This window comes from Sinohyriopsis cumingii, chromosome 2 (assembly GCF_028554795.1).
Source record: "Sinohyriopsis cumingii isolate HCF-2022 chromosome 2, ASM2855479v2, whole genome shotgun sequence".
NCBI lineage: Eukaryota > Metazoa > Mollusca > Bivalvia > Unionida > Unionidae > Sinohyriopsis > Sinohyriopsis cumingii.
In genome coordinates, this window is record NC_142962.1 from 74,292,655 (window position 1) to 74,320,477 (window position 27,823).

The 27,823-nt window shown below is 35.8% G+C and overlaps 2 protein-coding genes across 6 annotated transcripts in view; both read right to left on the reverse strand.

Annotated features, from left to right (window-relative positions):
- The window catches only part of LOC149805187 (mitochondrial amidoxime-reducing component 1-like), a 53,065-nt gene extending 49,994 nt beyond the window's left edge, over nucleotides 1–3,071 (reverse strand). The window contains exon 1 of one of the 2 annotated variants that reach the window (XM_089948171.1): nucleotides 2,830–3,071. The gene's annotated coding sequence lies outside the window, so the exon portion shown is untranslated. The remainder of the gene's footprint in view (nucleotides 1–2,829) is intronic. The other variant, XM_089948140.1, reaches the window with a different exon arrangement.
- Nucleotides 1–27,823, reverse strand: part of LOC149805186 (mitochondrial amidoxime-reducing component 1-like) — a 134,516-nt gene that overhangs the window by 86,376 nt on the left and 20,317 nt on the right. For 3 of the 4 annotated variants that reach the window (XM_089948175.1, XM_089948174.1, XM_089948173.1), the window contains 3 exons: nucleotides 25,847–25,911; nucleotides 24,203–24,277; nucleotides 16,783–18,232 (listed from right to left, as the gene is read on the reverse strand). The exons of the other annotated variant lie outside the window; for it this stretch is intronic. In XM_089948175.1, coding sequence (XP_089804301.1) covers nucleotides 18,115–18,232; nucleotides 24,203–24,277; nucleotides 25,847–25,911 — 258 coding nt within the window. In that variant the 3' untranslated portion in view covers nucleotides 16,783–18,114. Of the gene's footprint in view, nucleotides 1–16,782; nucleotides 18,233–24,202; nucleotides 24,278–25,846; nucleotides 25,912–27,823 lie in introns of those variants that run through there. 4 annotated transcript variants of the gene reach the window in all.

The window sequence follows — 27,823 nt, forward strand, 5'->3', positions numbered from 1 at the left end:
AGTCAGACACCAGTCTGTGGATACGAAGAGTATACGTAGAAAGACAAGGTTGCCTCAAGAAGACACTGATTTATGGCCCTCGAGTAAGACGCAGCTTGAGGACAAGAAGATGCCGCAGATGCCCTTTATGTTAAGGGCATATTAACATAAACCCAAAGGCCCTTTTCAGGGCCACCCATATTTCTCGAAAAGAGAATGACTTTTCGATTGCCTACCCCTTTTTTTTAAATTTAAAAAAAAAAAAATCCCATGTTCAATTCCCCTTGTCCCTAGACAAGCCCAAACTCTATTCCCCCCCCCCCCCATGTTAATTTCCCTTGTCGCTAGACAGACCCACACTATAGTTCCATGTTATATTCCCCTTGTCGGTAAAGTGACCCACGATTTATTCCCATGTTAAATTCCCCTTGTCGGTAAAGTGACCCACGATTTATTCCCATGTTAAATTCCCCTTGTCGGTATATTTGCCCACGATTTTTCTCCATGTTAAATTTCCATTGTCGGTAATTTTACCCACGATTTTTCTCCATGTTAAATTTCCATTGTCGGTAATCTTACCCAGGGGTCTCTGTAATGCTAATTTCCATTGTACGTAAAGTGCCCCACTTCACTACTCACTTCAAATTCCACCATACATGTTACCCAGAAGAACCACCAAGTACAGTTTACTAACTTTATTTATACTGCTTAATTCCGCTGCAAGAAGTTCTGAATAGTGACGTATTCCTGAATAAAACTCTAGGAGACTATTTTACCGGCAGCGTCTGCAACACCCGTTGTTATCGATTTAGTTTTGACAACAATTCCGATTGGACTTGCTATGATAATCGCTGTGGTTGTGATTCCAGACGCCCTGTTGCCAACGGTGGTTGTTCCGCTTCAATTATGTTTTCACATCGGCAATATTGAGGGTCCATTATAGTTCTTCTATTAGCAATGTAATTGTCGGATGTGGGAGGTCGCGCTCAGCATTATGAGGTTAACGTTAGGACTGGTCGGCCTGGTCTCAGGATAATGTAATTGGGTGAAACATCATGCTACATGTTTGCGACATGATGCCCCAGTACTAAACATCACTAGAAACTGCCACACTGCAGACATCGTAGCGATATGACTGATTTTTTTTTAAACCTACGTTAAAAATCCAAATCACACACCAATTCAGCACAACTGCTGATACTGCTAACACGTCTATTTATAACTTGGTGTCTGATCTTTTCCAACTAATTCATATTATTTACTCTCTTCTTACTGTCTCTTTTCCCTGCTATATTTTGATGCCAATCAAAGCCACGTGTTCAACTAAATTTATATTAAGCCAGATAAATTTCACGTGATGAGGATCAGTTCCGACTGTTTACTGATTAAAAAAAACGAATAAAACACGTGATCTAATGAACAAAATGCAAAAATAAAAATGCACTATTTCATACCTGCAAATTAGAACACATTACAACATTCTTAATGTTTTCTTTTATCTCTGATTATTGAATAATGACCTCTTGGTACGAGCTGAATAGCAGTAAGATAACTCGGCCCTTGGGCGGTTGGTCAAAGAACCAAAGAAAGAAAATGCCGAAAAAGGTGACCGAACGGCAAGCTCTCATTTACTTAATTAATATTTGTTCACCAGCAACCTGCCAAAATCAGCCTCGAATTGTTTTTGACTGCATACTGAGTACTGACAGTTGAGTACTGACTACAGAGAGGGTCCTATGTCATAACGGGTCATGGGTGTAATCTAAGGTATCTTTGTCACTCTGTATCATTTTTTCCCTTCAGATTATCTTTTTCTTCTCACCATCAAGCTCGCGTCGAGCACATGTGTTCCAGTCCTACTTTTGATATTTGGACCTTTTTGTTGCTGCCAGGGCAATGCCAGTTTCATTTGCAGGGGCTCGTATCGTTGCTTATAATTGACCTGTCATACACGAACTACTAGTTATTATATAGTGCATGTATGACAGGTCAGTTGTAAGCAACGATACGAGCCTTGTGGTTTCATCAAGCAGAGAGCACATGTCAACGCGGTAGTCACGTGACACGAACTCTGTTGTTGTTGTTATTATTATTATTATTATTAACGAATCTGACTCTTTCCAAGCTTCCGAGATAGCGACATTTTGTTGGTACTTGTTCTCGAAATAAAATATGCTGAGAATTAAGTTTCGTTCTTTTACAAACAGTATCTGACTTCATTTAATATTTTCGAAATTTTGTACAATATTGTTCATATCAAGTGACTAACTGATTTCTGATTTCATTGACATGTAGGTTGCGAAGTTTGCGTAGTCATGTGACAGCAGTGCAAGTACATGTTTCGTTTCGACTGTCTGCGGACTAAAAACATAACGATTATAGTACTAGCAATTTCTCATAAAATAAACCATTTCCTTTTCGATTTTCATGCAAGTGTGACTCGATGTAACATCGTTTAAATTTGCTATGCCCGCTGGTAAGCGGCTACCCTATGCGGGCAGGGCTTGATTATGGCAACTAAAGTTGGCTAGGCCCAGCTGTAAGTAGCTACCCCATGCCGACACTGCACAGTTTCGGCGAAAAGCAGCTTTTTGACGTTATGCATTTGAATGTACCCACGCACCAACATAACCGTCCAGGTGCCTAAAATAGGGTGGGTAGGGTCAGAGGAAACTCGCGTTACTTGTTGATCTACCAGTGATTATGAAATAAAAAGTAGGTCAAGGTTCATTCCTATCAAACGCTTTAATTTTATATAAGCGGAAACAGAAGTATGGTTGACGGAAATTCTGATGCAATGAAATAAAGAGATGAAAAAAGTGCAAGAAACCAAAAGGCAGAATCACTTACAAATACTATAACTTACGTCACAAATGCCAAGTGCTTTGGGCGTTCCGATTTACCGCAATCAACTCCACAATCAGCTACCACGAATTGTACAATTTCAAAGTAACTTAGCTCCTAACCAACATGCGAAATCACATAACCATAAACAGGTTCATCCGCACACACTTTACCTAGACAGTCCCCGTACTCGAAGTAGCGGGACTTCGTATTAGATAATGCTGACATATGGTCAGACACGTTCTGATTTAGGACCTGGATTTCTCACATTAAGATTACGCCACAGCTGCTCTATATAGGGCTTAAACTCTGTATATAAGAGAGAAGGTACGTAATTTCCAAATACTTCGTTCCACCCATGACGATCTCTTATATAGCATGATAGAGAGGGTCCTATGTCAGAAAGGGTCAGTGGGGTAATGTTAGGTATTTTTGTCACTTAGTATGACTTTTTTCCTTCAGATTATTGTTTTGTTATTTTTTTCATTCTTCTTTTTCTTCTCAACATCAAGCTCGCGTCGAGCACCTGTGGATTACTGTGGACATTATTAACCCATTCGATTTTATTCTTTTTGGATCCTGAATTCCATACCTGCCCGATACCTTAGACGTTCTAATATAGCTTTATATAAAAAAAACACAATATAAAATAAACACATAAATATAAAGCCCTGAATCGATTGGAAATTACTGTGGAAGGCATTTGAGAACAAGAAATAAAAGTTATGAAGTATTTTCATACATTCACTAAAAACATTGGTTAAAGAGGAAAGAAAAAAATGCAGTTTTGTAGAAAAAATAATATATGCTGTACTATTTAGTATTAACTTTCGGCCTGATTGTGACATGTTTTATTTTACTCGCAACTGCCAAGATCTACCGTATATCCGCTATTGGACATGTATCTTTAAAAAGTATATAGCTGTTGGACACTGTTCTATATACAATATACCACCGTTGGACATGTCTCTTTACACAGTATATCCGCTGTTGGATGTGTCTCTTTATACAGTAAACCCGCCATTAGACATGTCTCTTTATACGGTATACCCGCCGTTGGATATGTCTCTTTATACAGTATAACCGCTGTTGGATATGTCTCTTTATACAGTATATCCGCTGTTGGACATGTCTCTTTATACAGCATACCCACTGCTGGATATGTCTCAATAATTGCTTTGTGATCATATTATAGAGAGCTTAAAGTTTATGGATATTCTGCATCCTACACGTGCCGTTATAACTTAAGAAAGTAACTGCACTTATATATGAATGTAATATAACATATATACACACGTTTAAATATTTCAATTGATACGTATGAAATTCTATATTTAAATAATATTACATTAAATGATGATTACGATATAAATTCAAAACAATGTCATTCAAATGGGTAATTACTAAGAAGACTGGAAGTCTTTGTATAATATTAGTCTATATACACGTGACTGTCAAATCGGCCTTTTCCCATATTGATAATAACAATAAGTATATTCCCTATATTTTATAAAGCTTAGCATTATATACTCATTTGTATCATGACTACTGTACTCATGAATAAAGCTACATACCGGAGTTAGAAAACATTTAATTTATAATAGGAATTATTACAATTATATTTATTTGTAAAATGTTAACTATCCTGATACATTGTGCTATTTTTATGCATGATCGTCGAATATCGTGGCATTGTTACGGACGATTGTGTAAGTTTAGTTCAATGTGGTATTTTCATGATCGATTGTGGTAGACTGTCCTTGCTTGTAGTAAATCGTGTTACAGATGATCGATCGGAACGTCGCTCGGCCAGTTTACACTCATCTTCGCAAGCCAAGAATACGATATCTTAACATATCGGAACTTTGGAAAGCGAAGATGTTTTCCGTCAGGTCGTGAAATTACAACGGAATTAGTTGTATGAATACATATCGATTTGAAATGTTTGTGGATTCGCCTCGGCCGGAATGCACCAGTGCTACGACAGCAAAGACCGATATTGTCCAGACTGTGACTTTTTAGTCTGCTTCCGCCATAATAAAGTTTCCCTACGCGAACGTAGTTCAGGACTTGGTTTTCAATGGCGATGAATTACACCCGATATTTCTTTCATGCCTTGACGGAAACGTACGAAGACGTCCGGATAGACAAATTAATAAACTACTTGTTTTCATTCTTAATATCTTAATTAGTTGTACAGTCAACAGTCAATCCAGTAATCACCACAGTGTTTCTTTTTTCTACAGTGCGTGTGTGTGTGTTTTGTATTTTTAACGTAGTTTTAACAATTTTTCAGTCATATCGATAAGATGTCTGAGGTTGCAGTTTATAGTGATGTCTAGCACTGGGGCGTCATGCCCCAGACATGTAGCATCATGTCCCACCCAGTCACATTATACTGACAGAGGCCGACCAGTACTAAAACTAATCTCTTAATGCTGAGCGCCATGCGAGGTACCTGTTAGTACTATTTTTTATCAGTCGTTTGGTGTGACTCCGCCGGTGTTCGAACCCACGACCTCCTGAATCCGAGGAGGACGCTCTAACGATTTAGGCTCCGGAAAGGTCTTTTTCTACTCAGAAATGTCCTGCGAGCAAAATTATTTTTATCCTGTAAATTGCTGCGTCGAAATACACAGGAACTCAGGTCACTATTGTTATTTTGGGCTAGTATCTACGAATGTAACCCCAGTCTATTTTAAGAGCATTTCTCTTCTCATTTTGGTGATGATACATGAATTAGACTGATTTAAAGGAAACGTTTCATTCTTTAGAATATGAGCAATATGGTTGTCTGCGTGTAATTCTGCGACAGTGCACAGTGAGTGACGAGGCACTGTTGCAATCTGTGATCTATTGCGCATTTTGCTGACAGTTCAGGCTTTAAAAATATGCCGGTTAACCTATGACAAGAACTTAACCTTCAGGTCGCCTTTGAATATATTTTAGATTAGCATATGATTTATTAGCATTTGGACACTGTTGAGTTTAGCACTGAAAAACAAATATAGACAGTATATAGGAAGAATAGTTGTGACCCGAGCCCATACCGGGCAGAATTTTATCTGGAAGACATAGCCAAGGTGGTTCTGAATGGCCAGTGCTGGAATCACTCGGTATCTCTTGGCTTTCATCACTATGCAGATAGTCTGGTGAAGTCCAGCCTTTGCATGTTCGAGAAAATAATGATTTTTTTTCTTTCTTCTCAACAACACTTTCGATTTCTTTATCATATTATGGCTTCTTTAACTGATCAAAGTATAATATGCCGAGATCAGGCGATCCAGAAAGCTTCAGATACCTATCAAACGGACATTACTGTTGGTTTTCGATAAACAATTTGCAAGATGAAAATGGCAGAGATTCTCAGGGGCTCGATATTGAAATTGCTGCTAGATTTCACTAGTATTTTGGAGACCTGTTTCTTCCCGACTCCACTGCTACCCTTGGTCGTTCTGCACTCCATGACTACTAGATTTTTATGTATAGTTTTCTTTACTGTGATTTGGAAAGTATATTTAGTGCTTTCAGCTGGGATGCACGATTGACGGTAAAAAAAATCCCCATGATGTTAGAACTGAGGGGTCAAATTAAATGGGGGGGGGGGGTATCTGTAGCACAAATGAATCAAGTGAAACACTGTGTATTGTTCGGTACGCTGACTTGCATTTACGTTTAAATTTCAGTGGCGTTCTGGATGAAGAACGAACACATTGTGTGCTAATCCTACAATGTGATACTCTGATATGTGTTGACCCCTATCGTACGTATCAGAACAGGCCCGGTCCTATGATGTGCGGGTCCCAAGGCAGCAAGCGATGAGCGCGAGTTCCCAAGAAAAACAAACTGCATTGCGAGTTAGCGCGGGACCCAAGGCGGTTGCCTCGTTCGCCTTGCCCTAGAGCCGGGCCTGTATCAGAGTTTACTTCTTACATATTGGGCTTTATTTAAAACCGTAACGGGTTTAATTACTGTTATACTCTACTTGCTTTCTATAAGCGGGTCAAGGGCCCTCATTCCGCCACTTACACCCTCGAACAACTTATATAAAAGGATCACAGCAATGCATCTGCAATTGGAAACAGCAAGGGGACCAACCAGACCAGTAACACGTGCATGAAAACATATGTGGATCACGGACTACCTGAACAGGTCCATGTGTTCCAACGAAAAGTAAATAATCGGGTTCAACGTACGACAGTCGTACTGGGAAATCTGCAGACACGTGTTAACTTATGATATACACGTGCGACTTGTTTGTCTGAAGCCACAGTGGCTCGTATCGTTGCTTACAATTGACCTGTCATACGTGTACTATATAATAACTACTATATAGTACATGTAAGACAGGTCATTTATAAGCAACGATATGAATCACTGTGTCTGAAGCTAAGAAAAATTTCTCCAATGGGTCCCTGATGACCATTTAACCACAAAGAAACTTCATACACTTTTAGCCGGTCAAATATCATAACATGACGAGTCTGCACATTAGCTCGAGTTTAATCTTGAAAAGCCATAATACTTGTTTTGGTTCGTTGAGGCCTGTTTGCCATGTGCCCCTGAACAGTAATGTCTGTCTTAACGTTTGTTGTGATGCGCGAAATGATAGCGTCGATGCGGTTCCAGACTGCATAAACGACAAAAATAAAAAACACGAGTCAGTGGTCACCGAATGGATTAGCGCAGGCATCCACAATGTTAATGTCGACAACGACAACATATCTTGACCAGAAGCGACGCCAGCTTTAAACCAAATTTAATCGTTGATGGTACGTATACTGATTAACAATACCGTGTTTGGTTCGAAAATAACCATGCAAATATCTCTGCAAAACACAAATATGACTGTGAGGAATCACACACGAAAACGACAAATGATGTCCATGCAGTTGCAATAGACACTTTGCAAAGCCAAGGTTTAAATTTGGGATTGTATTTTATATAGCGGCACCACCAACACCAGGTCTGACAGGCACGCAAGCGTCTTGTGGTTTCATGAAAGCATCCTGGTCAAGTTGATGTTGGATATACGAGTTATGATCTCCATGTTCGTTTGAGTCCATTAAGTACAGCCGACCAACCCGTAATTGTTTCTGCTGTCTCTTGCGAGTCCAGTAATCACTGTGGCAATGTCACCCTTTGTGAGATCTTCCCGTGCAGTCTCTTACGACTGTAACATATCTGGATACGTTTGCGGCCAGCGAAAACAATATGGATCAGCTCTAGGTGTTCACAAGCAGCTTTAAGGAGTCGCTCCCCGTACTCTGCAGTGATACAGTGGAAGGTTTTGACATTATATTTATTATAATCATTTAATTGTAATGCCCAAACCAGCTCAATACTTTCATGGTCTTCCAGCCAAGTATGTCGTGATGAAACCATAGGCTTCTGGGTGACCTCCACAAACAATCAAGGTCAGAAACTAGGTCAGCATTTGATACAAAGTTTCTATTATTAGGTGTTAACGAAAAAAATAGGTCAAACTAATTTCTGGAAAATGTCAAATCCAGTAAATAAAGTTACATTACAATAGCATGTAATGGAATAAAAAATAATTTAAACTAACAAACAATTAAATTAAATCAATTATAAATTAAATCAAATATACATAACACATACTTACAAGTACTTGTTAACCATTTTAGATGTTGCTAGCAGATACAAAGAGGCAGAGATGTTGATGTTCTAAAGATTCAGCAAATGTTGCAGTTGCACTTAAATATATTTAAGCACACAGACTGCCAACATGGCCACGACTGTAGCAAGTGGATACAGCCATTGCTATTTTAACAAAACATAAGGTGTGTGTTCATGTTGGATATGCTATCACACATCGTAACAAGCTTATTGTAGAACAGTTATTTGGACATCAGTACATGCAGGAATTTTGAATGAAGTCTCTGACCCATTGAGAAGCAACTTTGTTAGGTATCTATCATCTTCGCTAGCCATGGTAACGATATGTTAACCCTATCTACATCTTGGCTAATTGAACAGATATTTTAATGCCTTTGTCCTAACGACATTTGTTAGATTTCATGACTTGCCTCCCTTAGTAAGTAATGCCAACTAACCAATAGCATGTAACAATAGTGCATTGTACATGGATGAAAATGGTGGAGGCAATTGACTTCAAAAGGATATTTCGTACGTTTAACATCAAAAGTATGACAGTTTACCAAAGATAAGCCATTACATGTTTATATGAGTGAAAGGTATTTATGCAAACATGGACCAAAAATGGAAAAATGCTTATTTACGAGTCCATTCAAGTTGTGTACCTCCCTTGTCTTGATCATGTAGGAACAGTGTTCAAATTTGATCAACTTAATGAGGTGGCTTGCTGCAGCATTTGATTCAGTTATATTCCAGTTTGTAAGAGTTATGAGAGGAAATCTGATTTATTTATAATTTGTTCACTAAAATTGCAGAGTGGAAAACATTTATTCTAAAACCATAGTATATTGCTGGACTATTGTTAAATTATTCAAGGACTTGGATATTGAATAAATTTCGTTGGATTAGGTGAAACAATGTAGGTCTTTAGTGACATTCAACTTTCGTAGGATTACCTTGAAATAAAACTTTTGGATATTAGAACAGTGTTTCTTCAGTCATGCCAGAATAGCACACAAGTAGTTTAGAACATTCATTCAGAATACCATTGGTTTGTTTCTGAATACTGTGAAATTCATAGTACATTTAGGAAATATAGGAATTCAGATATATAAGGTAAGTTATTTTGAATTCTTTCACTTTGCTTATGTTATATTTCAGGGAAACAAATGTACATTTTGGAAAATTGACTGCTTTTGGGGTTTTACCTTGTCTTGTTACAGAGTTTAAGCCCCATGAATGTAACAAGTGGCACAACCAAATGTCAAATTGTACACGAAGAACAATCTTCATCTTAACAGAAAAAGGTGTCCATACATTATAATGTTGCTATAATGACCGAATTCATCTTTGAGTCTCTATCTGGCTAATATTAAATTGTTACGTCTGCTCAGTAATCATATAAATCATGACAACTGTTATATAACTCAAACTCAGGGACTTGCAGTCATGCTTTTGAGGCAGCCACTGTAGTGACAACAGCTGTGATATGGCAGTGATGCTCTTGTTCATAGGTTCATTAATAATCACTTGTACTACTTTGGTCTTCTTGACCTGTGCAGGAATCTTGATATAATGCTGCAGTGCTCTTTTGTTAAGTTGTCAACTGTGGCAGTCTAACATAACATACTGGCTTTTCTTGTTCTGCTTGGTATTTGTATCCCACGTTCTTCTGCGAGTTGTCTTAACTGAACCACAGTTGCATACTGGTATATAACAGAAAACTCATTGTCTAATTGAGAAATCTTTGTTGTAATGGTTTTACTTTACCAGGAACATAAACTACAATTGCTTCAACCATGGCTATTATGTTTTTGACTTGTGCATAATTTTTCCTTAACAATGATCATCTAATGTTTCTACAATCATGGGTTAGGCAAGTCTTCATCTGTGCATAGGATAAGACTCGTGAATAGATCTGCAGGGTCAGCAAAGCTTATTATGGGACATTACTCTGATACGGCATTTAATACCTGATTGAGCACCAAGATCATGTAATGCATGCTAATCTGATTTACAGTATTCATGATGACATGTTTTGCCACAGATTTCATATATTCCAAGGCATACATATTTGCAGTGATTGTATCCTAATACCATGAAACTTTTTATATATGTGGAAATGTCATCAAATTTATTGATTTTTTTTAAATTGCCATGTTTTCTTCTCATATACAGTCAGTAGTATCTAAATCTAGAGGATAAAATCTGTTTTATATATTGGAATTTTATGGACTCCATCAAGCGAATAATCATATCTTTGAGTTATAATAATAACTTGTAAATCAACCATTTGCAAATAAACAGGCTTATTCTTTTCAGGACTATTAAACTGCCTTAACATTTGAAGTAGAATATCTTCCAAGAAGTTGTTAGCCCAAATGACTTGTCAGAGTAATGCACCAATTCAAATACAACCAGACGTTGTACATTTGTATTTTACAATGTTAAATATCTTGATGTGCTTGTAAATTTTCTTGATTTTGCTTCATTTTTGTCCATAGCTTCTGAGGATTTTCACTCTGCTGTTCTGCATCTGCAGCATTTAAGACTGGTTCATAATAGAAGTTATGTGAGGATGTGAAATTAATATTGATAGTATCTTTCTAACTGATCTTCTCATTATTACACTAATATTTAACTAATACTGGTGAAGTATTCATCATCTTTGTCACAAGGTTCACTCAGCGACAACTGCAATTTTAAGTTTTCTTGCCCAATATGAAACAATAACGTTTCATACTTGTTCTATTAAGCTTCATCAAGTCTGTGTCATTGTGCTTCCAATAGAATCTCCCAAGTTGAAAGTTGCACCTCATATTTAAAAAATCATAAGCATCGTTTGAGCCTCTCTGACAAATCTGTATGACACCTTTAAGTGAAATAGCGATTTAATCTTTTCTCTCATGTCAGAACCACTCCAATATTCTGGTAATATGACTCTATGATTCTAACAATTTATATACTCATAAAGTTTTCAAAACACTATAGCATTAATCTAGGAATTTTTGGCCAAAGAAAACGATATTTTATACAGAGTATAGTAATAATGAATAATCCCATTTTTGCAGTATTACTTTAATCTCTCAGTCACAATCAATAATACTGGCTTGACTGAAAACTTTCCCTTTGTGCATAAGTTGTCTTTGTAATAAAATGCATGCATTGACACAAATCATGACTGTGTATGTTTGCTATGAACAGTAAGATAATAACAGTTATGTTTGCTTACTGATCTGGGCTGAAGTCATCTACCCTACATGACTATCCTCTCACAATGGTGCCTCATGATAACATTCGCATGTGGTCTCATGTGATATGAGGACAAATGGGGGTAGAAGGCTTGAACCCCTATATCATTTTAATGGGGGCAGAAGGCTTTAACCCCTATATCATTTTAATGGGGGTACAAGGCTTGAACCCCTATATCATTTTAATGGGGGTACAAGGCTTGAACCCCTATATCATTTTAATGGGGGCTGAAGGCTTTAACCCCTATATCATTTTAATGGGGGTAGAAGGCTTTAACCCCTATATCATTTTAATGGGGGTAGAAGGCTTTAACCCCTATATCATTTTAATGGGGGTAGAAGGCTTTAACCCCTATATCATTTTAATGGGGGTAGAAGGTTTTAACCCCTATATCATTTTAATGGGGGCAGAAGGCTTTAACCCCTATGTCATTTTAATGGGGGTAGAAGGCTTTAACCCCTATATCATTTTAATGGGGGTAGAAGGCTTTAACCCCTATATCATTTTAATGGGGGTAGAAGGCTTTAACCCCTATATCATTTTAATGGGGGTAGAAGGCTTTAACCCCTATATCATTTTAATCGGGGTAGAAGGTTTTAACCCCTATATCATTTTAATGGGGGCAGAAGGCTTTAACCCCTATATCATTTTAATGGGGGTAGAAGGCTTTAACCCCTATATCATTTTAATGGGGGTAGAAGGCTTTAACCCCTATATCGTTTTAATGGGGGTAGAAGGCTTTAACCCCTATATCGTTTTAATGGGGGTAGAAGGCTTTAACCCCTGTATCATTTTAATGGGGGTAGAAGGCTTTAACCCCTATATCATTTTAATGGGGGTAGAAGGCTTGAACCCCATATCATTTTAATGGGGGCAGAAGGCTTGAACCCCTATATCATTTTAATGGGGGTAGAAGGCTTTAACCCCTATATCATTTTAATGGGGGTAGAAGGCTTTAACCCCTATATCATTTTAATGGGGGTAGAAGGTTTTAACCCCTATATCATTTTAATGGGGGTACAAGGCTTGAACCCCTATATCATTTTAATGGGGGTACAAGGCTTGAACCCCTATATCATTTTAATGGGGGTAGAAGGCTTGAACCCCATATCATTTTAATGGGGGTAGAAGGCTTTAACCCCTATATCATTTTAATGGGGGTAGAAGGTTTTAACCCCTATATCATTTTAATGGGGGCAGAAGGCTTTAACCCCTATATCATTTTAATGGGGGTACAAGGCTTGAACCCCTATATCATTTTAATGGGGGTACAAGGCTTGAACCCCTATATCATTTTAATGGGGGTAGAAGGCTTTAACCCCTATATCATTTTAATGGGGGTACAAGGCTTTAACCCCTATATCATTTTAATGGGGTTAGAAGGCTTTAACCCCTATATCATTTTAATGGGGGTAGAGGGCTTTAACCCCTACATCATTTTAATGGGGACAGAAGGTTGTAACCCCTATATCATTTTAATGGGGGCAGAATGCTTTAACCCCTACATCATTTTAATGGGGGCAGAAGGCTTTAACCCCTATATCATTTTAATGGGGGTAGAAGGCTTTAACCCCTATATCAGTAACTAAAGTCCAAATCCACTATTATCATACTACTACTATACGTTGACGTGGTTTAATAACATATCAATAGGCAACCCTTTCACAATCTGTACAAATTCTTACATATCAGTACTAAATCCTAACTGTCTGTTAGTTACACTGGTAATATCTTGTATTATGTACATAATTCTGTCAACAGTAGTATGCATGGTTTTAGTCATGACTGATAGTCAACAACTAGCAGGGAAAGAGCATTGTTGTATTAACCTTGGCTTTAAACAAGGCAGATTTGAAATTGATAAATGATTTGCAGTATGCCATAGATGCATCAATTGATAAATCATTAGCTGTTTTCACAGGTGTATCAATTAATAATTATGTGCAGTATGCCACAGATGCATCAAGTGATAACTGTTAGCAGTAAACCACAACTGAATAATTGCAGCTTTCAATGAATAGGTGATATCAGCCCCTAACCCAAAAATCAACATCATCACGGGTGAGGAGCTGATTTATCGCCTAGTATGGCTAGAATAGGGGATATCAGCCCCTAACCCAAAAATCAACATCATCACGGGTGAGGAGCTGATTTATCGGCCTAGTATGGCTAGAATAGGGGAACCAGCTTTCATTTAGTTTACTCTGAGGATCATTGATGATTTTTTTGAATTGGCAAATATCAATACTATTTTGTAAGGTGTTGGTAATTTTGTAGAATTTCAAATATTTATTTTTGCCATTTTCAAGTGAGGATGAATTAATATGCCAAAATGCAGAATGAAGTTTGGTTACTGAGTATAAATTTGGCATTTGGGCCAAAAGTCTACATCATATGTGGGATTAGATGGATTAGAAGATAGTTTGGTACTAACCTAAAGAGCAATCTCATTCATCTGAAGTAAAGTGATGGTTTATTTCCTTCAACATACCAGGTTTGGTACTATACTAAAGAGGCAATCTCATTCACCTGAAGTAAAGTGATGGTTTATTTCCTTCAACATACCAGGTTTCTGAAAGGGAAGTTCTATGGTAAATGAATTCAGACTAAGTCCAAGTCCATCAATGTATATTGGATCAAGCATCTGCTGGAGACTTACAGGCTGATCTGTACACAATCGAGCCAAAGATCTTACCTATGACCTGTAAAACTGGACCAAGACCTTCGAATCTGCTCCCCAATCTCTGTTTTCCTCAACCTGTATTAAATCCAGGGCTTTTTAACATTTGTTACTGATGTTACTAAATATGTGAAAGTAAAGTTAGTTTACAATAATAAAGTATTTAAAAATGGCATAAGCCCATAAATTTGATCTACATTACAGGAGTAAGACAACCATCAATACAGAGACTTGGGTTATACAATTCAGTAGAAGTGCATACAGGATTTTCTTGATTTAGAAAATTTGAACCAATGCTTAAATTTAGTGGACATTCCATAATATTCATGCTTAAATATAATGGACATTCCATAATACCCAGGCTTAAATTAGTGGACATTCCATAATATTCATGCTTAAATATAATGGACATTCCATAATACCCAGGCTTAAATATGGTGGAAATACCACAATATGCTCTTTGACCAATAACAGATCAAAGTCCTTCACTTACAATGAGTGGTCGGTTCCTTTTACACAGCTGATAACTTGGACGTTGAATAGGTGACTGACAATATGCTCAAGAGAAGTACAAACATCTCCAGAGCATAACTTTTATACCGGGTGCTGTCTACCTAAGCTGTAAAATTTAAAAAGTTTAAGATAAAGTTAGTTGAAAAATGTGTTAAGTAATCTATTAAGATTTAATGCTAATGCTTGGCCATCTTCTGTCACTGGTCCCATAAGAAGCTAAATGATGTAAAATTTTAGAACTCGATTGGCCATAAATGTGAAACAAGGAGAGTTTAATTTTTGGACCAGAAAGCCAAGGTATGATGCAAAAATACTGCCTCTGGAGAACAAAATTAAATAGCTTTTGCCCCAATTACAATTTATGCACAAGAACCTGTACTGAGGGAACAGTAATGCAGTGAGAAAATAATAATGAATTCTCATCACATTGAAAATGTCTACAACACAATACCAGCAATCTAGCTTTGCTCACACTGTTTCAAAGTGAATATGGCAGAAGTTATTGAATTTAATTCTTTTGTGGTTTGATATCAAAAAGTATTTTTCCCACTAGACATTCCAACTTGAAAATAAAATGAAAGCTGTTTAAACAGGACATAGTTGTCTCCATTCTGTACATTGCATGTACTGATATGCACATATGGATATCAATGCAAAGAGGATACAATTATGTTAACTCAACAGCATTGCTTAAAATGATAGTATTAGTTGGATTTTAAAGTAGTCATAGTAATGAACTGATAAACTTAGATGGTACTAAGAAATGTAAATCTCTCAGATGACAGTTATAATGTAAATCTCTCAGATGACAGTTATAAGAAAAAACAGTGTTCAAAAATGTTCCACAAAATTAATTTATAAAACTCCAAAATTCAAAATGCATATCTCTATTAAGTCTACACAAACTGTAACAAATTTCAAAGCAAAGCAATTTAGGGACCATACCATGGAATATTAACCTGAAAATATATTTCAAGACATGGTCTTTTCTCACATCTGTTTTAATAGCATCTTTATCATGTATCAAGCACATTTCAAATGTCTCTGCAATAACTGTGCAAAGTTCCAGTCAATGAATGAGAACTGATGGGGCAGTTGATTCCACACAAAAATGAACCTTAAGATGTCAAAAGACATGGACGAAAGGAGGGAGGCAAGGATGGATGGACAATAGAATGTACAAGTGCAATCCAGTATAATGCCAACTATTTTTGGTAGGGGCACAATAAGGCACACTTTTTCAAAGATTTGTTGCTTTTATTTTATAGATAAAAAAATACTCATGTAGTATCTTTGGATCAGATCACATCAGTACATTGGTGTCTGTTCTTCATATTTTTTATTTGTAGCTTTGTATCTAAAGAGACAATTGTTATTTTTCTGGCGTGAATTTTCAGCCATTTTCACAACAGTCAGAATCCAAAATAAGCTCTATTTACTTCAAGGTGTACTTAATTAGTCTACAGATGTAGAATAATAGCTAAAGGAGATTTCTAAATTATTTCGTCAAAAAAGGACAAAATAGAAACGTTTCATTTTGTACTTTAATCATACTGAACCAGCATCCTGTGTTACTGCAGTATAGATTAAGAGATTATCATGCCTTTGTTACTTTGTTAGGTCTTTGTTATTTATTGATTATGAATGGTATGTGATTATCACGATTTTATTACAGTGCGACTTTGTTGTTACACCTTCATTATTTAAATGACTGCCTTTGTGTATCTGGCTTCAGTGGGACATGTGATAAAATATTATAATTGAGCTAAATTTCTCCGGTGGACCAAACAAATCAAATGCTATAACCAGTTAGTCACTGTAAGAAAGAACATTCTAACAAAGCCTCTGGAATACATAGCAGTTTGGAATTTGACTGGGGAAATTCAAGTCCAACATTCTAACAAAGAAAATGTTTATTCAAGAATATATTTTGCAGAAATATCTCTCAAGAAAATAAACTTATGAACTTCCAAAAAGTGTTTCCAGCATTTAGGTCAATTTTCCAATTCAATTGGAAGACATACCATATTAGTATAATGACAAATTAAGACAATGGCCCATACAAATATAAATGCCCATATTGTGCTGTACAAAAGTACCAATACTAGAAACAAATCTTTCCACTTTTAAGAACTTAACAATCACACCAGGCATGTATCAGAAGAATATATTTCAAAAAATGTGAATGGATTATGATTCATTAAAAAAAATGTATCCTGAAATCATTAAACTGACCTGAAAGACCCATTTTCCCAGCAATTCATGTAAACTAATACCTTTATTCTCTAACAAAGATAAAAGGGATATAGTGTTCTGCATGTATGTACTTTTGTAGGTTTTTATGATTGATCCTTTGAATGTTTATTCATTTTTTTATTGTTCATTTGTTTAATTGTTAATTCATGTATTCAAGTAACGTTAAGTACTCCATACCTATTATGACCAGAAGAGTTACATCCTTCAAACCTTTTAAATGGATGTGAAAATAGAAAATGCAGAGGTACAAAAAAGAAGTCTTATCCTATCTCAAGCCAGGTTCCCCCAAAATACATCATTGTGTGGTGACAGAGTCTAATTAATTGTTCATCTGAATTAGACAGACTTTTATCTCAGCTTTTTCTGAGAAAATCTGATTCTCTGTGAACAGGATGTCATCCATTTATGATAGTGCCAATGGTGTGCATAGAGTTTTTTCTTTGAAGCAAAGAAGTCTTAAAATAACTTTCAAATGGGTGAGATGCTGTTTCATGGAACCCTTAGTTTACAATCTGCGTGCAATCATATACCTCTGAAAATATCTTGTGTACATGTGTACATAATGGTCAAGTTTTTTCCACAAGAGTGCCATTTTTGGAAGAGTGGCAACTTCATCTCTCACCACAAAAAACTGATTTTAAATACTCTGCAAGAATTTAAAAGAGTGCCAGTAAAGTCTCTGTAATTTGATACAAAACAAAATCAAATATCTCCAATTAACCTTAACAGTTGAATATGATTTTAATAATTTGCAATAACTTATTCTAAATCAGGATGTTATATAAGAGCTAAGTCTATGGTCAGTTTTACAGCTGTCAGATAAGCAAGGCAAAACTGCATTCATAGCACCAATGTTTGTATACAATGTACCTACAGCTAAAGTTGTGATCACATATTATAAAACATGAACCATTACAGAGCTTTTCCTATGTATCATATATCAGTTTTACAAAAGCGATCTCTTTTCCACTTTACATTTTCCTTTTGATGGCATAAACTATGTCCCCAACTCTGATATCTCCCTCAGTATCTGGGGTTGCATTGACTCCAAAACAAGGGGAAGTGCCATACTTTGAGAACTGTCTAAACCTGAAAGGAAAAGAATGATAGATACACTTCTACCTTTTTTGATTATCCTGATTTTTTAGCAGAGGATACTGTCATCCCTTCTTCCATCTGTCCACTACCACATCTCCTCCTAAATTACATTGTGTGATGCACGAAATTCTGTAGTTATGCTGTTCACAAATTTAAACTGCATCAACATCTTCAACTATTTTCTGACCAAATTATAGATGCAGTCATAACAGATACATCTTGTGTGTAACAGATTTTGTGTTTTGACCACTTTGTTACTAATCAAAGGGTAGGGGAATCAGTAAAAAGCATTCTGAATTGCAATAGCCATTACTATTATCTTTTTATATAAAAAATATAAAATATAAATATGGAGTAAAACTTAGTGTTCCAAACACATGATATGTCACACTTTGATATGATTCACAGGAAATAAACAGAGGATATCTCTGTTGTTTGTCTAGATATCAGGAAATATTTCCTGAGTGAAGCGGAAACAATGCATTGTCACAAGTGGAATTTCCTGATATCTACAAAATAAAAATGTTGATTTTCTTTTTATGATAGATTTGCATCCATATGTTTCTTCATTCTGTTCCAATGCTATTAATAGCTATATTATTATGTCAATAACAAGAAGTTCCAAATTTCACAATAATTTAGGATTGTGACTATTTACAAATAAGCATGTGTATACAACACTTCAAATTGTGTATTTAATGTCTGTTTTCATATATAAATGAAGAAATGTTTATTGTCTTTAGCACATTTTTTGTGTGGATTGATACAGTGATATTACTGGGGGGGGTGGTTATGAAGAAACATCACAGTGCAGCAAGAGTTCTGGTTTTTTATTTTGTTTATTTAGGCATTCAGATATAAATTGTAATTTGGTCCTGGCAAGATTGCAGTTAAGTTTGGTATCTTAAACTACACTACACCCAAATTTTGATCGTCACTTAATTTTGGTAAGCCATCAACACTCGACAATGCCTATTTATCTATAATTTTCGGACATGACTATGATAGGGATTAGAGACAAAATTGTTACTTAAATAACTGTACTACTATATAGAATCAAGAGCTGTGTAATGTTTGTCTTCGAAGAAACAGTCATACTGGTTACACTGAATATTCTAATAGCAACAGTTCAGTCACTGAAAATATGCAAAAACCAATTATAAAAAAGTTTACACCTGAAGCCTACTTTTTGTTGTTTGGAGTTTTAGACATTTTGTGACAGTGCTTCCTCGCTGATTACATAAATGTATACTAGAAGATCTAAATTTTAAGATCTGTTCATCCTGACAGAGTGAGAGACAGACAGACAGAGAAGGGAGATTAGAAGGAGCATAAGAAGACAAATCAAATAGGGCCTAAATGCAAAAATATAGGTGTGAACAGTGTATATAAGGACAGATATAATCTGTCAATTGGAAAAGAAAGTAGTGTAAAAACAACACTGCCAATTTGCTGATACCAGTTGTATAACCACCGTGGCAATGTTATTTTGCTCCTGCTGATGTATTTCAATATCTCACATTGAAATATATACTACAGTTCTTTTGCTAACATCTAAGAGAATTTTTCACAGATACATTCATGCTGCTTAAATCATTTAGCTGTGGTTCTTAACCTTTTTGAGCCTCAACCCAGATTAGGATTGTAGCCTCATGACCCATCAAATGGTAAATAAACCACTTGGGAAGGAAAATTCAAATGATTATGGTTGATCTTGAAGACCCATTCAAAACAGCATGGAACCCAGTTTTGGGTCTCTACCCATGGGTGAAGGACCAGTAATATACAAGACTCACCTGTTTTGTAACGTCTAGTACAAAAAATCAAACTTCTGAGTACCTTATGGCAATACATATAAACAGCAAAGTACTGATCAACACCAACCCTCTGTTCACTGAAGACCTACAACTGACTCCTAATAAAAATCTGTGTGTCATATATGTATTCCCTTATATGTCCTATTATTAGGATAAAGATCTTCATAAAACATTTAATAAATAAATTCATACCAAGTATTGTGCCTTAAATGAAGGTCAATGACAAGAACACTTTCATTCCTGCTATGGGTACTCAATGATATATCCTGTCTTTTAATTCATGACAATTCAGTGCTCTGAAGGCTCACTACCCAATGAAATAACCATTTATTTACTTGCCTCAGAGCTTTATTACAGTGGTCCCCAACCTTGTTTGGCCATGCAGCTAAAAATACATATTTCTGAGCCTCACAACCCTGTTTCCACATTTCTGATAAGTTTGCCACCCTAAAATAAATCCTTGTGATTTTTCCCTGATGTCCTCATGACCCTGATTTGGGCAATGACCTAGAGGTTGGAAATCACACTGGTTTGTTGCTTACCAGCTAGAGTCTGAAATGCTTCTACTTTCAAATTATCTGTTTTACTTTGAAATTAACAGGTAAAGGCTGTCAATCAAGATGTTTTTCTTTACTTGCTAAAATTCTGCATGGCTAAATTCTACATTATTATACCTGACATATTTATATGATATCTCTGACCACTTTTACAAACCTGATAAAGTTCCGATTATACAAAACAAGATACAAATAAATACATTTTTATTTCATAGAATGTCTTGTAGTCTAAACCCAGTTGTTCTTAAATTTCATAATTGTTTTAAATGCTGGTGTGATGTAAATGACATGCGAAAGCTTATTTACAGTAATACTGTGGAAATGTGTGGCAACTTAATAGTTTTGTTGGGCAACCATGCTTTTTGAAAATGTTTCTGGCCCTGATGTATACATACCTCCACCAACTTCTTTACATTTTATTAGTAATCTGCATTATTTCCCATTCAATGGATTTATTCAGCAAGAGTACCATGAATGGCACATTCTACCCCCCACCATGTTTAAAAGTCCTCTACACATGTCTGCAGAGATGTATGATCTTGAACTAAACATAAGGTGCAAAAACCATTAATTTCTTATGAGACTCAATAAGACCATGGAATCAGACCATATACCAGAATGCATAGTTTTCTTGATTACCACAAGTGCAAACCATCCACAAAGTTTTGTCAAGGAACATATTCTAGAACAAAAGTTATCCTGCAAAACCCATTTTATTTAAGCCACAGTGACCTTAAATGCCAAATCAATAGGCACATTTCTTCCATACCTTAATTGCAAGCCCTCCACAAACTCTGGTCAGGTTACAGGGTCTAGTACTAAGGTCATTATGCAAAAAAAATGTTTCTCTTCCAGTAACAGTGACCCAGATCTTTGACCTTTTCACCTCATATTTAGTAAGCTTCTCATTAGCCAAAGTGTTAGCCATCCACAAAGTTTGGTCCAAGTATGTGATGTAAAACTAATATTATTGTGCATGAACCATTAATATTTTTCCATACAGTAACCTTTGACATTTGACCTTAACCCTTTACCTCATAGAGCATAGTGACAAAGTGCAGCGTGCTATAAATAGAACACCTGTTACAAGGGTCGACCGGATATGCATAGGCCTGCCTGTGAACTGTTAAGCAATGTAGTGTATGTTACGTTTAACAGCAATTTTAACCATTTTACAGTTTTGGTACACATCTATTATATGTGGAAAAATTTAAGAGTAAAGTCCGATTGTTATAGCTCTGTAATTACTTTTCACGGAAGAATTTTTTATGTACTTTAAGATCTTGAGAGAACTCATTCACTGTCATGTCAGTGAGGCTGCGTGACCAACCGTAGCTACCATTTCCCATACTCAAAATTTACACGTTTTTCATCTGTGTCTACATCACTAAGTCGTCTGAATTTGATAATTTATAAAAACTAATTGCTGCCTACATCAATATCAGAGCCTTTACCTAAGTTATTGAATCTCTCATAGTTGTGATTCTAATCGTGAAAACTTCCTAAGTACTGAATGAAATCCTGCCTGTGAACTGTTAAGCAATGTAGTGTATGTTACATTTAACAGTAATTTTCACCATTTTACATTTTTGGTACACATTATATGTGGAAAAATTTAAGAGTAAAGTCCGATTGTTATAGCTGTGCAATTATTTTTCATGGAAGAATTTTTTATGTGCTTTAAAATCTTGAGAGAACTTGTTCACCATCGTGTCAGTGAGGCCACGTGACCAACCGTAGCTGCCAGTTCCCATACTCAAAATTGACATGTTTTTCATCTGCGTCTACATCACTAAGTCATCTGAATTTGATAATTTATAAAAACTAATTGCTGCCTACATCAATATCAGAGCCTTTACTGAAGTTATTGAATCTTTCATTTCATAGTTGTGATTCTAATCGTGAAAACTTCGTAAGTACTGAATGAAATCTGCGACCGCCATTTTGGAGAGTGGAGATTAAGACCCAGTTACTTTAAATAGCAGATATCGACCAGTGCATAAACAGCGACCACATGATCTGACATAATTGTCATTCGCAGAAATGAATGTAGTATCTAATGGGGGGTTTTCCCCAAAGGTGGCGCTACGAAAACCAGCTAAAAATGGCTGATGTTTACAGCAGGCGTCAAAAGGCGCTTCCATGCAAATGGAGTAGAGGCATCAAAAGGCGCTTCCATGTAAATGGAGTAGAGGCATCCAAAGACGCTTGCATGAGGTAAAGGGTTAAGGAACCCACAACATATAAATTATGAGTCTGCTGTTCCACCAACTGAGTGAATGCAGTTTCCATCAATAATTCTGTTTACTGATAAATTAAATACAGAATACAGACAAGGAAACTCAACCAAGGTTTCAATAATATGGTTGAAATCCAGTAGTAATGTGTGTTTGTGATTTGGATTTTTAATGTAGCTTTAACAATTTTTCAGTCATATCACTACGATGTCTGCAGTGTGGCAGTTTATAATGATGTCTAGCACTGGTACATCATGCTGCAGACATGTAGCATCATATCCCACCCAGTCACGTTATCCTGATACCAGGTCGATCAGTCCTAACACTAACCTTTTAATGCTGAGTGTCAAGCGAGGCAGCTCTTAGTACCATTTTTTATAAATCTTTGATATGACTTGGCTGGGGTTCAAACCCACGACCTCCTGCACCTGAGGAGGACTCTCTAACCAGAGCAGTAAATTCAGTAATAATTAAGAGGGATTAACAAACAGGAAAGATGTAATGTCCCCCACCCACTTTTTTCTATCAAATATGGAGGACAATTAAGGAACTTCAGCAGGCAACTAATCTAAACATGGCTGGTCTTTAATGCTATAAAAATATGCCAGAAAAGAGAACAGTGTGCAACAACTTTCAGTTTTTTTGTACCAATTTCGTTGATTTCTTGTTTACCACAAAACAAAAATTTCACAACTCATTAAAAAGCTTTTCCATCTTTAAATACAAAAGACACCCAAAGTACATCCATGAATCTAAGTACCCTTGAAAAAGTCACTATTTAAAAAACAATTAAAATGAATGCCAATGAAAATGAATGCCAATGAAAAGAAATGGATCAACATTAATAATTAATGACTAATAACAAAGAAAAAAGTAAAAATTCAAAGCTATCTGTTTTATATTAAAGTACCCTTTCCAAGTTAAAGAATCTAAGCTGGTCTACCATGTTCATCCTCAGACTGCTCTGATGGCCTAAGTTTTTAGAGTGTCCACCTTATATGCTAGAGGTCCTGGGTTCAAACTCCAGCCAAGTCATATCAAAGACTTATAAAAACGGTACTAACAGCTGCATCGCTTAGCGCTCAGCATTAAGAGGTTAGTGTTAGGACCGGTTAGCCTGGTGTCTGGATTATGTGACATGATGTCTGTGACATGATGCCCAGTGCCAGACATCATTATGAACTGCCACACTGCAGACATTGTAGCAAATATGACTAAAATTTTGGTAAAGCTATATTAAAAAGCCAAATCACACACAAACCCAAGTTCTTCACAAGATAATACTCTTTTGTCAACTTTATGAAGAACTGCCTGACAATACTTAAAATGTGAAGAATGTCTAAGACTTACTTTTTTAGGGTGTCAAGTGGCTCCCCCACAGGAGACTTAATTCCTGTTTTGGGATTCACAGTAGTCAGCACACATCTGTTTAGAAAGACCCAGACAGTCAGTATCATGTAAGACAAAAAAGTGATCATGTCTACATTATTTGAATGTCATCATTAAAAAATACATAAACTCTGATTCATATGGTATTGCATAAATTGTATAAATTAACATGGTAAATCAGACAGATTCATATTTTCAACTTGTTTCTAAGCTACTGCACTAACAATGTAGTGCAGTTTAGATTTTTATCATGGCATGATACATATTAAAAGGTCACATAATAACTCAACTTTCCTTACAATATACAGGTAAAGAAACTTCTTTAAATATAATGCAATGCAAATACTTAGTAGTAATAGTAATTACATGTATTAAAACACCATGCATGTGACAGTAATTACATGTAATAAAATATCATGCACGTTACCAATTGTAATTACATGTTGTAAAATGCAATGCAGATGACAAATCATAATTACATGTAATAAGACACCATGCATGTGACCAATAGTAATTGCAAGTAATAAGAACATACATATGACAAATAGTAATTACATGTAATAAGATACAATGCATATGACAAATAGTAATTATGTGTAATAAGACACCATGCATGTGACCAAATAGTAATTACATGTAGTAAGATACCATCCATATGACAAATAGTAATTAAAGTAAGATACCATGCACATGACAAATAATAATTATATGTAAAAAGACGACATACATATGACAAATAGCAATTACATGTAATAAGATACCATGCATATGACAAATAGTAATTACATGTAGTAAGATACTATTCATATGACAAAAAGGAATAACATGTAGCAAGATACCATGCATATGAGTGTGTGTGTGATTTGGATTTTTAACATAGCTTTAACAATTTTTCAGTCATATCACTACAATGTCTGCAGTGTGGCAGTTTATAGTGATGTCTAGCACTGGGGCATCATGCTGCACACATGTAACATCATGTCCCACCCAGTCACATTATCCTGACACCAGGCTGACCAGTCCTAACACTAACCTCTTAATGCTGAGCACCACGAGAGGCAGCTGTTAGTACCATTTTTGTAAGTCCTTGGTATGACTCAGCCAGGGATCGAACCCATGACCCCCTGCATCTGAGGCAGATGCTCTAACCACTAGGCCACCAGAGTGGTCCATGCATATGACAAATAATAATTATATGTAATAAGTTACCATGCACAAGACAAATCATAATTACACGCCATAAGAATATGCATATGACAGATAGTATTTACATGTAATAAGACAACATAAACATGACATGTAGTAATTACATGTAATAAGACCACACATATGACAAATAGTAATTACATGTAATAAGACACCATGCATATGACAAACAGTAATTACATGTAATAAGAATCCATGCCTATGACAAATAGTAATTACATGTAATAAGACACCATGCATATGACAAATAGTAATTACATGTAATAAGACTCCATGCCCATGACAAATAGTAATTACCTGAATAAGACACCAAGCATATGGCAAATAGTAATTACATGTAACATAATACCATGCATATGACAAACAGTAATTACATGTAAAGAGACACCTTGCATATACCTTGTACATGGATCCAAACATCTCAATACAACCTTGTCACCAATTTTAATCTCATCCCATTCATCCTATAGGAAGGAGATACAAAAGTCAGGTGATGAGTCTTACATTTAAGGATGTGTATGGTGATATTTATGATGAAAACATAGCTTTCTGATATAAAGTTTGCAATTCTGGACAAACCAATACTTACAACGGCAATATCATCAGCAACTTTGTAAAATCCTTCAATACATAATTGTTTCTAAGACTGTAAATACACATGAAAATGAATGAAAACTATTGCACCTTAACTGATTACTATTAAGAACAAAGAAAATTAAAAAATGTTATCAATTTACTGAAGAAATATCCACATACAAATCTCCTCATTTTAAGGCAGTTATAGGAGTCCATAACTGCTGACCACAGCATGTATTATGTAATAAAATAAACGTGTGTGTGTGTGTCTGTGTGTGTGAGAGAGAGAGAGAGAGAGACAGAGAGACAGAGAGAGAATGTCAGAGGTCATGCAGCCTGGCAAAAATGTAACCTTTTCACTTTCTTCTATTTAGGAAAGCAAAAACAACTTCACACTGCGATTCTGAAATGCCCCCTTGACCCAGCTGAGTAACTCATGTGGTAAACCCCCGACAAAATGTATTTCAGGCAAGTGTTGATATCATTTGTGCTGGTAAAACAAACTTCTGCATGTTCAAAGGCATGTGTTTTAATAGCTGCCTGACAATTGATCCTTTTCATCGCAATCTATAATTTGTTATAACTACCCGATTTCTGAAGTTATCATTTGATCATGAAACTATACAGATTTGTGTTTCAAAACTTTAAATATTAATCAAACAACTATTTGTGTTTAGGAACAGAATCAGTGAAAGCCCTTTATAAATATGATTATTAATATTTTAACAGTCCTGCTTGTGTTATATATATATTTTTTTAATCAATCTGAAACCATAATTCAAACAGCCTATTGATAACAGCAAGCATCACTGTCTAGCAAGTCCCTCTTAATTAAACTTCCTGTTTTCATAATTCACTGTGCACATAATTAAGTAACCTAAACAATTAGTAGAAAGCAGTCTAAATATTATGTAATAGAAGATTAAGCCTAAAAATTAAGTTTTTTTATCAGAAAAGTATAGGTTTGTGAAATCAAAAAGTTCTGCAAAGTCAGGGCTATTTTCTTACATCATTACTTTTGTGAATATGTGAAAAGAGAAGTGAAGCAAATAATATCTAGCCAATGCACAACAACATTTGCAAGTATGTAGACAAATATTAAAAGCATTTATATGGTAACCTATGGATTGTTCTACTGAAGCTAGGAAGCATGAGGGGTCATATAAAAAATCCCTATTTATAAAATTAGATACACTAATGCATGGCACCATATTTGTTCTTTGCTCTGTGTGTGTGTGAGTGAGGGGCTGTGTTCTATGTTGTGCATTTAATCTAGTTAAATAATAACATTTTAAAAGGAGCTAGCAATATACTAGTAAACTTTGTGTTATATTCTTTCAATCCATATACCATTGTCAACATGTTCAAATGATTTAAAATGATGATAAATATCGTTCACTCTGAAAAGTAAATCATAGGATTTTACTACCATGCAATACAGAAACAGAGTTGTTGCTATTTGAATTCACTTTTAAATTCAACTGATTTCTGAATAAAGTGACGTTTAACTGTTTCCATAGACCTTATTAGTGTGAAAATCACTTTCAGAATGGTGGTTGGAAAATGCACTCTGGGCTGCACTGGGTACTTTATTCACTAGACAAATACAACATGAACACTTGTTATAAGCCATTGTTTATTGTCAACAGAAATGGATTGGTTTTAGTGATTGAGGCAAATTTGGCTGCCTCATGTACTGTTACGGAATACAAAAGCTGGCACAGATAAATTACAAAAGTGGCTCATTAGTGACAAAAGTCATTTTGGGTGTGTTATTATCTGTTAGGAATACAATATGTG